Raw genomic sequence first — 14,064 nt, forward strand, 5'->3', positions numbered from 1 at the left:
TGTGTCATGCACAAAGTAGATGTCCTAACCGACTTGCCAAAACTATAGTTTAACAATACATTTGTGGAGTTGTTGAAAAACGAGTTTTAATGACTCCAACCTATGTTTATGTGAACTTCCGCCTTCAACTGTGTGTATATATATATACAGTTGGGAGAACAAGTATGTGATACACTGCTGATTTTGATTTTGCAGGTTTTCCTACTTACAAAATATGTAGAGGTCTGTAATGTTTATCATAGGTACACTTCAACTGTGAGAGACGGAATCTAAAACAAAAATCCAGAAAATCACATTGTATGATTTTTAAGTAATTAATTTTCTCAATCCCATTGATCACATCTGGGAGCTGTTGGATCGGAGCTGTTGGATCGGAGGGTGAGGGATAGGGCCATTCCCTGCCAGAAATGTCCGGGAATTTGCAGGTGCCTTGGTGGAAGAGTGGGGTAACATCTCACAGCAAGAACTGGCAAATTGGGTGCAGTCCATGAACTGCAGTACTTAATGCAGCTGGTGGCCACCAGATACTGACTGTTACTTTTGATTTTGACCCCACCCCCCTTTGTTTAGGGACACATTAATCCATTTCTGTTAGTCACATGTCTGTGGAACTTGTTCAGTTTATGTCTCAGTTGTTGAATCTTGTTATGTTCATACAAATATTAACACATTTTAAGTTTGCTGAAAATAAATACTGTTGACAGTGAGAGGACGTTTCTTTTTTTGCTGAGTTTATCAATCATATGGGCCATGTCCACCAACCCTAGCTATCCCAAATCACTCTGTTACCCCTTAAGGGGGTAACTTCCTGGCATGCTTCCCAGCCGAAACAGTTTGGTAGACTCTAAAATGTAATTATAGATGCCATTTGATTGAAGTTATCGCTCTCTTGCTAAACCTGTGGCGCATTGACAACATTCTGTGACGTTTTAGTCAGTTTTAGACTTTGGTGAGGGTTTTTTCGGCTGTTCGGGCACACATTATTCTGGAGGCAAGCCGAGGTTCGGAGCCTAAGTTTACGCCCCTTTGTCAGTGATTGATCAACAGTACGGAAATGTCAATTAAATCTTTATTGATGTTCAATGAGAGACGACTCATTTTCATGCAATTTTTTTGATAGAAAAATCCAGCACCAAATGTCTTAAATGTGAAATTGTGCAACTAAGAACTCTTCAGCAAAAATGTAAAAATGTATCTTCCATTAATGTGTATACTGGCTATGGAGTCTCAAAATGGACAAACTGTACTATTGTCTCTTTTTTCTCATTTTCCAAGCAAAGTTATTTTCGGCTAGTCGTGTTCGGCTAAGGGCCGGCCAAAATGAAAGCATGCTGAAGCCTGTACTTGTGTACAGATCCTGTATCTTAATTTGACCCAGTTTCTCACAGCAGGAAAATAATCCTGCAGCAACAGGACATTTTTTATTATTATGTGGATTATAAATGAGGCGTCTCTATAGACCCGGGTTCGATCCCAGGCAGTGTCACAGCCGGCCGTGACCGGGAGACTCATGAGGTGGCACACAATTGGCCCAGCGCAGTCCAGGTTACGGGAGGGTTTGGAAGGCCGGGATTTCCTTGTCCCATCGCGCTCTAGCGACTCTTTGTAGCAGGCCGGGCGCCTGCAAGCTGACACATTGGTGTTGCTGGCTTCCGGGTTAAGCAAGCAGTGTGTCAAGAAGCAGTGTGGCTTGGCACGGTCGTATTTCGGAAGATCCTTGGCTCTCGATGTTCTCCTTTCCGAAGTTCGTTGGGGAGTTGCAGCGATGGGACAAGACTGTAACTACCAATTGGGGAGAAACAGGGGTTAAAGTAAAAAATGAAAAAATAAGCCCAACATGTTTCATAGAAGCTTGTACAATCTTCTGTCGTTATTTATTTGTGTGATGTGTGTCTTCCAGGTGCCATGTTCAGTGTGGATGGAGGACAGTCCAAGGGTCAGCAGGGGTCCGCATTGCTCAGGAGCCCTCTCTTCCCTCCTCCCCTACGGAACTCTCCATGTGAGGTGAGCGCAAAGGAGTGCTCTTTCTCCTACACACACACACACACACATGCACACACACACACAGAGATAGATACACAGCAGACACTCACAAACAGTCAAACAGAAGGAAAGACACACACACACAAAGCCTTCCTGTTGTGTGCAGATATGGTCTTCTAAGTCTAAGCAAACGGACTTACACACCGTCTGTGTCCCAAATGGCACCTTATTTCCTTTACAGTGCACTACTTTAGACCAGAGCCCTATGTAGGGAATAGGGTGTAATGTGGGACAGAGGCAAAGTGTGTATTAGCACATAGAGAACAAACAAAAACATGAATGAATGGACAGAAATTATGTAAGAGAGGAGTATCTGGAAGCAAACAGGCACACTGTGAAGAAAAATACAGTTGTGTTTCTTTTGAAACTGGTTTGAAATACTAAGTTATTGATAATGGCAGTATTGCTGAATGACTAAACATAAATTTTTAGATGTAATAAGAAGAGCACTCCTTATTTAAGGATATTAATTCATCTAATGGATTGAAAAGTCCTAGTTGAATACATTGGAGCACTTTATTTTCATATAACTAGTTGCCTAAAAACACAGACAGACAGACGCGAGCACACACACACACGCACACATTTACACTGACCTGGTAAGAGCTGCAGTGGACATTTATTCACTTATTATTTAAAATGTATTTCCTGAATTGACAGAAGTTTGATCCCAACCCTGATAGTGGTGGTTTAGCAAGATAAGAAGTCGGTGATATTTCCCAGGGATTTCCAGACACGAGGTCAACCCAATCAATAAACATAAGAGACCGTGCCTGTCAATCTGATGACAAAAATATATATAATGGAGAATTTCAAATGCATTATTGGTCAGCGAGGTTGTCAGGTCGAGACAGGGTGAGTCCATGGCTATGGTTTTAAAAGTCTGCCTCTTGATAGGTGTCTGTCTGGCAAGTTGGCTAATATTGTATTTAGAGGTTAGTAAGGTGTTTTTGTTAGGACAGCATCAATGTCTTAACTTCACTTAGCCCTTTCACTTTGTGTAACTTTACCACAGGTCATAAATACCTGGTAGAAACTGTCATGCAGTTTTGAGAGAGTCTAAGAGAACAAAGCACCTCTTTTGGCCAAACTCCTATTCCTCAAAATGCGAGAATTAAATAATATTTCTACTTTGAGAAGGTGGGAATGGTCTGTGGACACTTAACTTCTTGCGTCGAACCATCCCGGATCCGGGATCGTGACTACAGCCTCAAGACCATTACCATAACGCAACGTTAACTATTCATGAAAATCGCAAATTAAATGAAATCAATATGCTAGCTCTCAAGCTTAGCCTTTTGTTAAAAACACTGTCATCTCAGATTTTCAAAATATGCTTCTCAACCATAGCAAAACAAGCATTTGTGTAACAGTATTGATAGCTAGCGTAGCATTTAGCGTTAGCATTCAGCAGGCAACATTTTCACAAAAATCAGAAAAGCATTCAAATAAAATCATTTACCTTTGAAGAACTTCGGATGTTTTCAATGAGGAGACTCTCAGTTAGATAGCAAATGTTCAGTTTTTCCTGAAAGATTATTTGTTTAGGACAAATCGCTCCGTTTTCTGCGTCACGTTTAGCTACGAAAAAACCCTGTATTCAGGATTGTGTAAATCTATCCGCAAGCTCATTAGCATAACACACCGTTAACTATTCATGAAAATCGGAAATGAAATGAAATAAATCTATTTTCTCTCAAGCTTAGCCTTTTGTTAACAACACTGTCATCTCAGATTTTCAAAATATGCTTCTCAACCATAGCAAAACAAGCATTTGTGTAACAGTATTGATAGCCTAGCATAGGATTATGCCTGGCATTCAGCATGCAACATGTTCACAAAAACCAGAAAAGCATTCATGGAGACGAAGATGGCATAGCAGTAGGTCATCCTGTCTTGTCGTGTCCCTTGTATATATCGTTCTTTTTCGTTTTTACATATTTTTCTTCGCATATCTCTTTAAAAACATTTTGCTAAACCTAAGCTTCCAAATACTCTCCTGCAACCCGCCTCACCCAATGTAGCTTTTTTTCCTAAAGTATTTATATTTACTTCGGAACCCCTCAACTGAAGCTAGCCAGCTAACCACCAGCTATGCTAGCGTTCTTCAGCTAACCGGTCATCAGCTAACCTTTAGCCCGGAAAGCTCTCGCCAGTTCGAACAACGCGACTCTAACCAGAGCATAACGGACCTATTTATTTTTCATCCCCGGATTCATCCCCGGATTCCCACCGCAAACGGAACATTTTTCAGCTGGATCTTCACTAATTCGGCCTGCTAACTGCTAGCTTGTCTAGCTCCGGTCCCCTAACTGCTACCTTGTTTAGCCCGGGCCTACGAACTGTTAGCTTGTTAGCACAGGCCTGCTAACCGTCTGAATCGCCGCGTCCCAAACACCCACTGAACCCATATTTACTTTCTATCTATTTTCAATTTTTAATTTGTTTATACCTTCCGGAAACCTGCCTCACCCAATGTGATACGGAATCGCTATTATTTTTAATTTTTAGAACACACTCAAGAACCTCCAGAAGCTAACCAGCTAACTAGCTACAAGCTATTTAGTCATTGTTAGTTTTTTTACCTGGATAACACTCGCCAGTCCAGCCTCCCTGCCCCATCCACCGCTGCCCCCTGGACACTGATCTCTTGGCTACATAGCTGATGCACGCTGGACTGTCCATTAATCACGGTACTCCATTCTGCTTGTTTGTTTTATCTGTCGGACCCGTTGCCTCGTCAACGCGATTTTACCTGCTGTTGTTGTGCTAGCTGAATAGCTGTTGTTGTCTCACCTACTGTTTTAGCTAGCTTTCCCAATTCAACACCTGTGATTACTGTATGCCTCGCTGTATGTCTCTCTCAAATGTCAATATGCCTTGTATACTGTTGTTCAGGTTAGTTATTAACATTGTTTTAGTTCACAATGGAGCCCCTAGTTCCACTCTTCATACCCCTGATACCTCCTTTGTCCCACCTCCCACACATGTGGTGACCTCACCCATTACAACCAGCATGTCCAGAGATACAACCTCTCTCATCATCACCCAGTGCCTGGGCTTACCTCCGCTGTACCCGCACCCCACCATACCCCTGTCTGCGCATTATGCCCTGAATATATTCTACCATGCCCAGAAACCTGCTCCTCTTATTCTCTGTCCCCAACGCTCTAGGCGACCAGTTTTGATAGCCTTTAGCCGCACCCTCATACTACTCCTTCTCTGTTCCGCGGGTGATGTGGAGGTAAACCCAGGCCCTGCATGTCCCCAGGCACCCTCATTTGTTGACTTCTGTGATCGAAAAAGCCTTGGTTTCATGCATGTCAACATCAGAAGCCTCCTCCCTAAGTTTGTTTTACTCACTGCTTTAGCACACTCTGCTAACCCTGATGTCCTTGCCGTGTCTGAATCCTGGCTCAGGAAGGCCACCAAAAATTCAGAGATGTCCATACCCAACTATAACATCTTCCGTCAAGATATAACTGCCAAAGGGGGAGGAGTTGCAGTCTACTGCAGAGATAGCCTGCAAAGTAATGTCATACTTTCCAGGTCCATACCCAAACAGTTCGAACTACTAATTTTGAAAATGACTCTCTCCAGAAATAAGTCTCTCACTGTTGCCGCCTTCTACCGACCCCCCTCAGCTCCCAGCTGTGCCCTGGACACCATTTCTGAATTGATCGCCCCCCATCTAGCTTCAGAGTTTGCTCTGTTAGGTGACCTAAACTGGGATATGCTTAACACCCCGGCAGTCCTACAATCTAAGCTAGATGCCCTCAATCTCACACAAATCATCAAGGAACCCACCAGGTACAACCCTAACTATGTAAACAAGGGCACCCTCATAGACGTCATCCTGACCAACTGGCCCTCCAAATACACCTCCGCTGTCTTCAACCAGGATCTCAGCGATCACTGCCTCATTGCCTGTATCCGCTACGGAGCCGCAGTCAAACGACCACCCCTCATCACTGTCAAACGCTCCCTAAAACACTTCTGTGAGCAGGCCTTTCTAATCGACCTGGCCCGGGTATCCTGGAAGGACATTGACCTCATCCCGTCAGTTGAGGATCCCTGGTCATTCTTTAAAAGTAACTTCCTCACCATTTTAGATAAGCATGCTCCATTCAAAAAATGCAGAACTAAGAACAGATACAGCCCTTGGTTCACTCCAGACCTGACTGCCCTCGACCAGCACAAAAACATCCTGTGGCGGACTGCAATAGCATCGAATAGTCCCCGCGATATGCAACTGTTCAGGAAAGTCAGGAACCAATATACACAGTCAGTCAGGAAAGCTAAGGCCAGCTTCTTCAGGCAGAAGTTTGCATCCTGTAGCTCCAACTCCAAAAAGTTCTGGGACACTGTGAAGTCCATGGAGAACAAGAGCACCTCCTCCAAGCTGCCCACTGCACTGAGGCTAGGTAACACGGTCACCACCTATAAATCCATGATTATCGAAAACTTCAATAAGCATTTCTCAACGGCTGGCCATGCCTTCCGCCTGGCTACTTACCCAAATCCAGATAGCAGATGTTCTGAAAGAGCTGCAAAACCTGGACCCGTACAAATCAGCTGGGCTTGACAATCTGGACCCTCTATTTCTGAAACTATCCACCGCCATTGTCGCAACCCCTATTACCAGCCTGTTCAACCTCTCATTCATATCGTCTGAGATCCCCAAGGATTGAAAAGCTGCCGCAGTCATCCCCCTCTTCAAAGGGGGAGACACCCTGGACCCAAACTGTTACAGACCTATATTCATCCTGCCCTGCCTATCTAAGGTCTTCGAAAGCCAAGTCAACAAGCAGGTCACTGACCATCTCGAATCCCACCGTACCTTCTCCGCTGTGCAATCTGGTTTCCGAGCCAGTCACGGGTGCACCTCAGCCACACTCAGGGTACTAAACGATATCATAACAGCCATCGATAAAAGACAGTACTGTGCAGCCGTCTTCATCGACCTTGCCAATGCTTTCGACTCTGTCAATCACCATATTCTTATCGGCAGACTCAGTAGCCTCGGTTTTTCAGATGACTGCCTTGCCTGGTTCACCAATTACTTTGCAGACAGTGTGTCAAATCGGAGGGCATGCTGTCCTGTCTCTATGGGGTGCCACAGGGTTCAATTCTCGGGCCAACTCTTTTCTCTGTATATATCAATGATGTTGCTCTTGCTGCGGGCGATTCCCTGATCCACCTCTACGCAGACGACACCATACTATATACTTTCGGCCCGTCATTGGACACTGTGCTATCTAACCTCCAAATGAGCTTCAATGCCATACAACACTCCTTCCGTGGCCTCCAACTGCTCTTAAACGCTAGTAAAACCAAATGCATGCTTTTCAACCGATCGCTGCCTGCACCCGCATGCCCGACTAGCATCACCACCCTGGATGGTTCCGACCTTGAATATGTGGACACCTATAAGTACCTAGGTGTCTGGCGAGACTGCAAACTCTCCTTCCAGACTCATATCAAACATCTCCAATCGAAAATCAAATCAAGAGTCGGCTTTCTATTCCGCAACAAAGCCACCTTCACTCACGCCGCCAAGCTTACCCTAGTAAAACTGACTATCCTACCGATCCTCGACTTCGGCGATGTCATCTACAAAATGGCTTCCAGCACTCTACTCAGCAAACTGGATGCAGTTTATCACAGTGCCATCCGTTTTGTCACTAAAGCACCTTATACCACCCACCACTGCGACTTGTATGCTCTAGTCGGCTGGCCCTCGCTACATATTCGTCGCCAGACCCACTGGCTCCACGTCATCTACCAGTCCATGCTAGGTAAAGCTCTGCCTTATCTCAGTTCACTGGTCACGATGGCAACACCCATCCGTAGCACGCGCTCCAGCAGGTGTATCTCACGGATCATCCCTAAAGCCAACACCTCATTTGGCCGCCTTTCATTCCAGTACTCTGCTGCCTGTGACTGGAACGAATTGCAAAAATCGTGAAGTTGGAGACTTTTATCTCCCTCACCAACTTCAAACATCAGCTATCTGAGCAGCTAACCGATCGCTGCAGCTGTACATAGTCTATTGGTAAATAGCCCACCCATTTTCACCTACCTCATCCCCATACTTTTTTTTATTTATTTACTTTTCTGCTCTTTTGCACACCAATATCTCTACCTGTACATGACCATCTGATCATTTATCACTCCAGTGTTAATCTGCAAAATTGTAATTATTCGCCTACCTCCTCATGCCTTTTGCACACATTGTATATAGACTCCCCCTTTTTTTCTACTGTGTTATTGACTTGTTAATTGTTTACTCCATGTGTAACTCTGTGTTGTCTGTTCACACTGCTATGCTTTATCTTGGCCAGGTCGCAGTTGAAAATGAGAACTTGTTCTCAACTAGCCGACCTGGTTAAATAAAGGTGAAATAAAAAATAAAAAATAAAAATTCAAATAAAATAATTTACCCTTGAAGAACTTCAGATGTTTTCAATGAGGAGACTCTCAGTTAGATAGCAAATGTTCCGTTTTTACAAAAATATTATTTGTGTTGACAAATCGCTCCGTTTTCTTCATCACGTTTGGGTAAGAAAAAAAAACGAAAATTAAGTCATTAAAACGCAAACGTTTTTCCAAATTAACATGGCAAACGATGTTTAGAATCAATCCTCAAGGTGTTTTTCACATATCTATCGATGATAAATCCTTCGTGGCAGTTGCCTTTCTCTTCTGAAGAAATGGAACGCACATGGACCTAGAGATTACGCAATAATTTCGACACAGGACACCGGGCGGACACCTGGTAATTGTAGTCTCTTATGGTCAATCTTCCAATGATATTCCTACAAATACGTCACAATGCTGCAGACACCTTGGAGAAACGACAGAAAGGGCAGGCTCATTCCTCGCGCATTCACAGCCATATAAGGAGACATTGGAACACAGCGCCTTCAGAATCTGGGGCATTTCCTGTATGAAACTTCATCTTGGTTTCGCCTGTAGCATTAGTTCGGGGGGCACTCACAGATAATATCTTTACAGTTTTGGAAACATCAGAGTTTTTTCTTTCCAAAGCTGTCAATTACATGCATAGTCGAGCATCTATTCATGACAAAATATCTTGTTTAAAGCGGGAACGTTTTTTATCCAAAAATTAAAAGAGTGCCCCCTATCTCGAAGAAGTTAAGGGACAGTTATGACACGTGTGTTTCATTTGGTGATCTCATGAAGGACAGGAAACACATAACGGTGTCTCTTAAAGTGTACATTTCCCAGATGTCAGGTTTACATCTAAATACTCTGAAACGTATGTGATTAAACATGAAACTATTTGTGAAAAGGTGTAATGTGATGTTAACCTTCTAAATGAGAGTATGGATTTTCATATAAAGATTAACTAGACATTAGGTCGGTGTCATGGAACTGCCCTTTTCTCTGAACTGTATTAAAAACCCAATCGTGACGGAATTCACACCAGACCACGCAAACCCCGGTGTATGCTAAGTTTGCAAATGGTTGAATTTCTAAGACTATAAAACATGCAGATGATGTGACATATTGAAATATTTGGCACTACAAATCTACCAAATGTCAAGACCATACCACGTGGCGCATAGGCTACACGGCTGGAAATGATGGTACTATGAAGTATTCATTCTAACTACCTATAACCACGAAAGACATCGTGACTTCTGGGAAAGTGAACCAGACACTCTGAGAAACCCTACAGGACGTCCGAGGATTCCAACAGAGAAGACATTTTGTCTACCAAGCTGTCATATCGGCTTAGCCCACTAGGGACCTTTCTATCATTGTTCGTAACCAGTATCTACTGTTTGTTATGTATTTCTGTGATTAGTTAGTAAATAAATAATTAAACCAATTTGTATATTGCTGATTCATTATGGAAACTAGGGTTCATGCAGATAACCAAGACTTTTACGACATTCAGATGTGACTGATAGAAGGAAAATAATAATTAATGACTGATTGATGACTGAAATGTAAGAGTTCTTTAAATCTCTAAGAGTAAATTCAAAAGACGGAACTCCTTAACCTCTCTATGGTATGTGGGACGCACCTGGCCAATGCACCTGGCCGACGCACCTGGCCAACATCCAGTGAGATTGCAGAGCGCCAAATTCAAATACAGAAATACTCATTATAAACTTCTTGTGAATCCAACCACGGTGTCAGATTTCACAAATGTTTACGGCGAAAGCATATCTTACAATTATTTGAGAACATAGCCTGCAGACAAATCATTACAAACAGTAACCAGCCAGGTAGAAAAGTTACACAAGTCAGAAATAGAGATAAAATGATTCACTTACCTTTGATGATCTTCATATATTTGCACTCAGAAGACATTCATTTATTCAATAAATGTTATTTTTGTTCGATAAAGTCTCTCTTTATATCCAAAAAACCTCTGTTTTGTTCGCGCGTTTTCTTCAGTAATCCATAGGCTCAAACGCAGTCACAACAGGCAGAAAAAAAAATGCAAATTGTATCCGTAAAGTTCATAGAAACATGTCAAACGATGTTTATATTCAACACTCCGGTTGTTTTTAGCCTAAATAATCAATAATATTTCAACCGGACAATAACGTTGTCAATATAAAAGGTAAACAAGAAAGGCACTCTCTTTGGTCGTGCGCATGAAAAAGCTTCGACACGGCAGGGTCCACTCTTTCAGACTGCTCTTACTCGCTAATATTTTCAGAAAACAAGCCTGAAACAATTTCTAAAGACTGTTGATATCTGGTGGAAGCCATAGGAACTGTAATTTGAGTCCTAAGTCAATGGATACTGTAATGGCAATGAATATAAAAATCCTACTTCCTGAATGGATTTTTCTCAGGTTTTCGCCTGCCAAATCAGTTCTGTTATACACAGACATTATTTTAACAGTTTTTGGAAACGTTAGAGTGTTTTCTATCCAAATCTACTAATAATATGCATATCCTATCTCCTGGGCCTGAGTAGAGGACAGTTTCATTTGGGCATGCTTTTCTTTCAAAATTCCAAATGCTGCCCCCTACCCTAGAGATGTTAAATAAACTTTTCCATGGTGCCCCAGGTTATTAATTAGTTAATTCTTGCATGATTTAACCTCTTACTCCTACCTGACACGCAGGCGTCCCATCTAGACATCTGGAAATGCAAATGTGCTACGCTAAATGCTAATAGTACTAGTTAAAACTCAAATGCTCATTAAAATACACATGCAGGGTATTGAATTAAAGCTACACTCGTTGTGAATCCAGGCAACAAGTCAGATTTTTAAAATGCTTTTCGGCGAAAGCATGAGAAGCTATTATCTGATAGCATGTAACACCCCAAAAGAACCGCAGGGGACGTAAACAAAATAATTAGCATAGTCGTCGCTACACAAACCACACAAATAAAATATAAAACATTCATTACCTTTGACCATCTTCTTTGTTGGCACTCCTAGATGTCCCATAATCACTATTGGGTCTTTTTTTCTCGATTAAATCGGTCCATATATAGCCTAGATATCGATCTATGAAGACTGTGTGATAAACGAAAAAAATAGCGTCTTATAACATAACATCATTTTTTAAAATAAAAAAAAGTTGACGATAAACTTTGACAAAACACTTCGAAATACTTTTGTAATGCAACTTTAGGTATTAGTACACGTTAATAAGCAATCAAATTGATCACGAGGCGATGTATATTCTTTAGCTGTCCGTCTGGAAATAATGTCCGGTTAAATCTCAACCAAAATATCCGGACGGAGACCTGAACAAATGGCTTGTCTCTTCTTCGTTTGACCAAGAAACAAAGCCTAGGCAAATGACAAGACTGTTGACATCATGTGGAAGCTGTAGGTAATTGCAACCTCAGTCCCATTTATTGTGGTTCGCCTTTATCAATTTTTTTCCATTTTCAGTGATCAGATTTTCCTGCGCTTTTCGATGAAACGCACGTTCAGTTATAGTCACAGCCGTGATTCAACCAGTTTTATAAACGTCTGAGTGTTTTCTATCCACACATATTAATCATATGCATATACTATATTCCTGGCATGAGCAGCAGGGTGCTGAAATGTTGCGCGATTTTTAACAGAATGTTCGAAAAAGTAGGGGGTAGGAGTAACAGGTTAATTCAATCAAGTAAACATTGAAATGTTAGGTAATCGATTTGATAAAATAGCATGTCGTCACGTTAAAGATACTAAAGACATGTCAACACGGAGCAGATTAATGTCTTTAGGAAAACTAATGTTGGACATAAACATGTTATTATCCAGAGTCACATATATTTATTTTGCAAGCTATAGCACACAATACGGTGCCTTGAAAAAGTATTCACCCCCATTTGGCGTTTTTCCTATTTTGTTGCATTACAACCTGTAATTTACATGGATTATCTATTGAGATAGTTTATCTTGATACTTTGTCAGCAATGACAGAGGTCAAACATTTTCTGTAAGTTTTCACAAGGTTTTCACACACTCTTGCTGGTATTTTGGCCCATTCCTCCATGCAGATCTCCTCTAGAGCAGTGATGTTTTGGGGCTGTTGCTGGGCTACACAGACTTTCAACTCCCTATATTTTCAATGGGGTTGAGATCTGGTGACTGGCTAGGCCACTCCAGGACATTGAAATGCTTCTTACGAAGCCACTCCTTCGTTGCCCGGGCGGTGTGTTTGGGATCATTGTCATGCTGAAAGACCCAGCCACGTTTCATCTTCAATGCCCTTGATGATGGAAGGAGGTTTTCCCTCAAAATCTCACGATACATGGCCCCATTCATTCTTCCCTTTACACGGATCAGTCGTCCTGGTCCCTTTGCAGAAAAACAGCCCTAAAGCATGATGTTTCCACCCCCATGCTTCACAGTAGGTATGGTGTTCTTTGGATGCAACTCAGCATTCTTTGTCCTCCAAACACGACGGGTTTAGTTTTTACCAAAAAGTTATATTTTGGTTTCATCTGACCATATAACATTCTCCCAATCTTCTTCTGGATCATCCAAATGCTCTCAAGCAAACTTCAGACAGGCATGGACATGTACTGGCTTAAGCAAGGGGACACGTCTGGCACTGCAGGATTTGAGTCCATGGCAGCGTAGTGTGTTATTGATGGTAGGCTTTGTTACTGTCACGCCCTGGTCTTAGTATTTTGTATTTTCTTTATTATTTTGGTCAGGCCAGGGTGTGACATGGGTTTGTTATGTGGTGTGTTGTGTCTTGGGGTTTTCGTAGGTATTGGGATTGTGGCTTAATAGGGTTATCTAGTAAAGTCTAGTGGTTCTCAATCAGAGGCAGGTGATTATCGTTGTCTCTGATTGGGAACCATATTTAGGCAGCCATATTCTTTGAGTGTTTCGTAGGTGATTGTTCCTGTCTCTGTGTTAGTTTGCACCAGCATAGGCTGTTTCGGTTTTTCACGTTGTTTGTTTTTTGTATTATGTTCATGTTTGAGTTTTTCCTTTATTAAAGAACATGAACACCAACTACGCCGCATTTTGGTTCGATCCTGGCTACACCTCTTCGTCAGAGGAGGAGTTAGAAGAAAACCGTGACGGTTACTTTGGTCCCAGCTCTCTGCAGGTCATTCACTAGGTCCCCCCATGTGGTTCTGGGATTTTTGCTCACCGTTCTTGTGATCATTTTGACCCCACGGGGTGAGATCTTGCGTGGAGCCCCAGATCGAGGGAGATTATCAGTGGTCTTGTATGTCTTCCATTTCCTAATAATTGCTACCACAGTTGATTTCTTCAAGCTGCTTACCTATTGCAGATTCAGTCTTCCCAACCTGGTGCAGGTCTACAATTTTGTTTCTGGTGTCCTTTGACAGCTCTTTGGTCTTGGCCATAGTGGAGTTTGGAGTGTGACTGTTTGAGGTTGTGGACAGGTGTCTTTTTGTGGCTGACTAAATACTTTTTTGCCCCACTCTACGACTGATCTGAAAGGCCCCAGAGTCTGCAACACCACTAAGCAAGGGGCACCACCAAGTAAGCGGCACTATGAAGACCAAGGAGCTCTCCAAACAGCTCAAAGACAAAGT

General features: G+C 42.3%; 1 protein-coding gene across 1 annotated transcript in view; it reads left to right on the top strand.

The window, feature by feature from the left end:
* The window catches only part of LOC124034880 (ALK tyrosine kinase receptor-like), a 168,196-nt gene that overhangs the window by 24,928 nt on the left and 129,204 nt on the right, over window positions 1-14,064 (top strand). The window contains exon 4 of the mRNA XM_046348286.1: window positions 1,901-2,004. Within this exon, the coding sequence (XP_046204242.1) occupies window positions 1,901-2,004 (104 nt within the window). The remainder of the gene's footprint in view (window positions 1-1,900; window positions 2,005-14,064) is intronic.

Source organism: Oncorhynchus gorbuscha, linkage group LG05 (genome assembly GCF_021184085.1).
Source record: "Oncorhynchus gorbuscha isolate QuinsamMale2020 ecotype Even-year linkage group LG05, OgorEven_v1.0, whole genome shotgun sequence".
Lineage (NCBI taxonomy): Eukaryota > Metazoa > Chordata > Actinopteri > Salmoniformes > Salmonidae > Oncorhynchus > Oncorhynchus gorbuscha.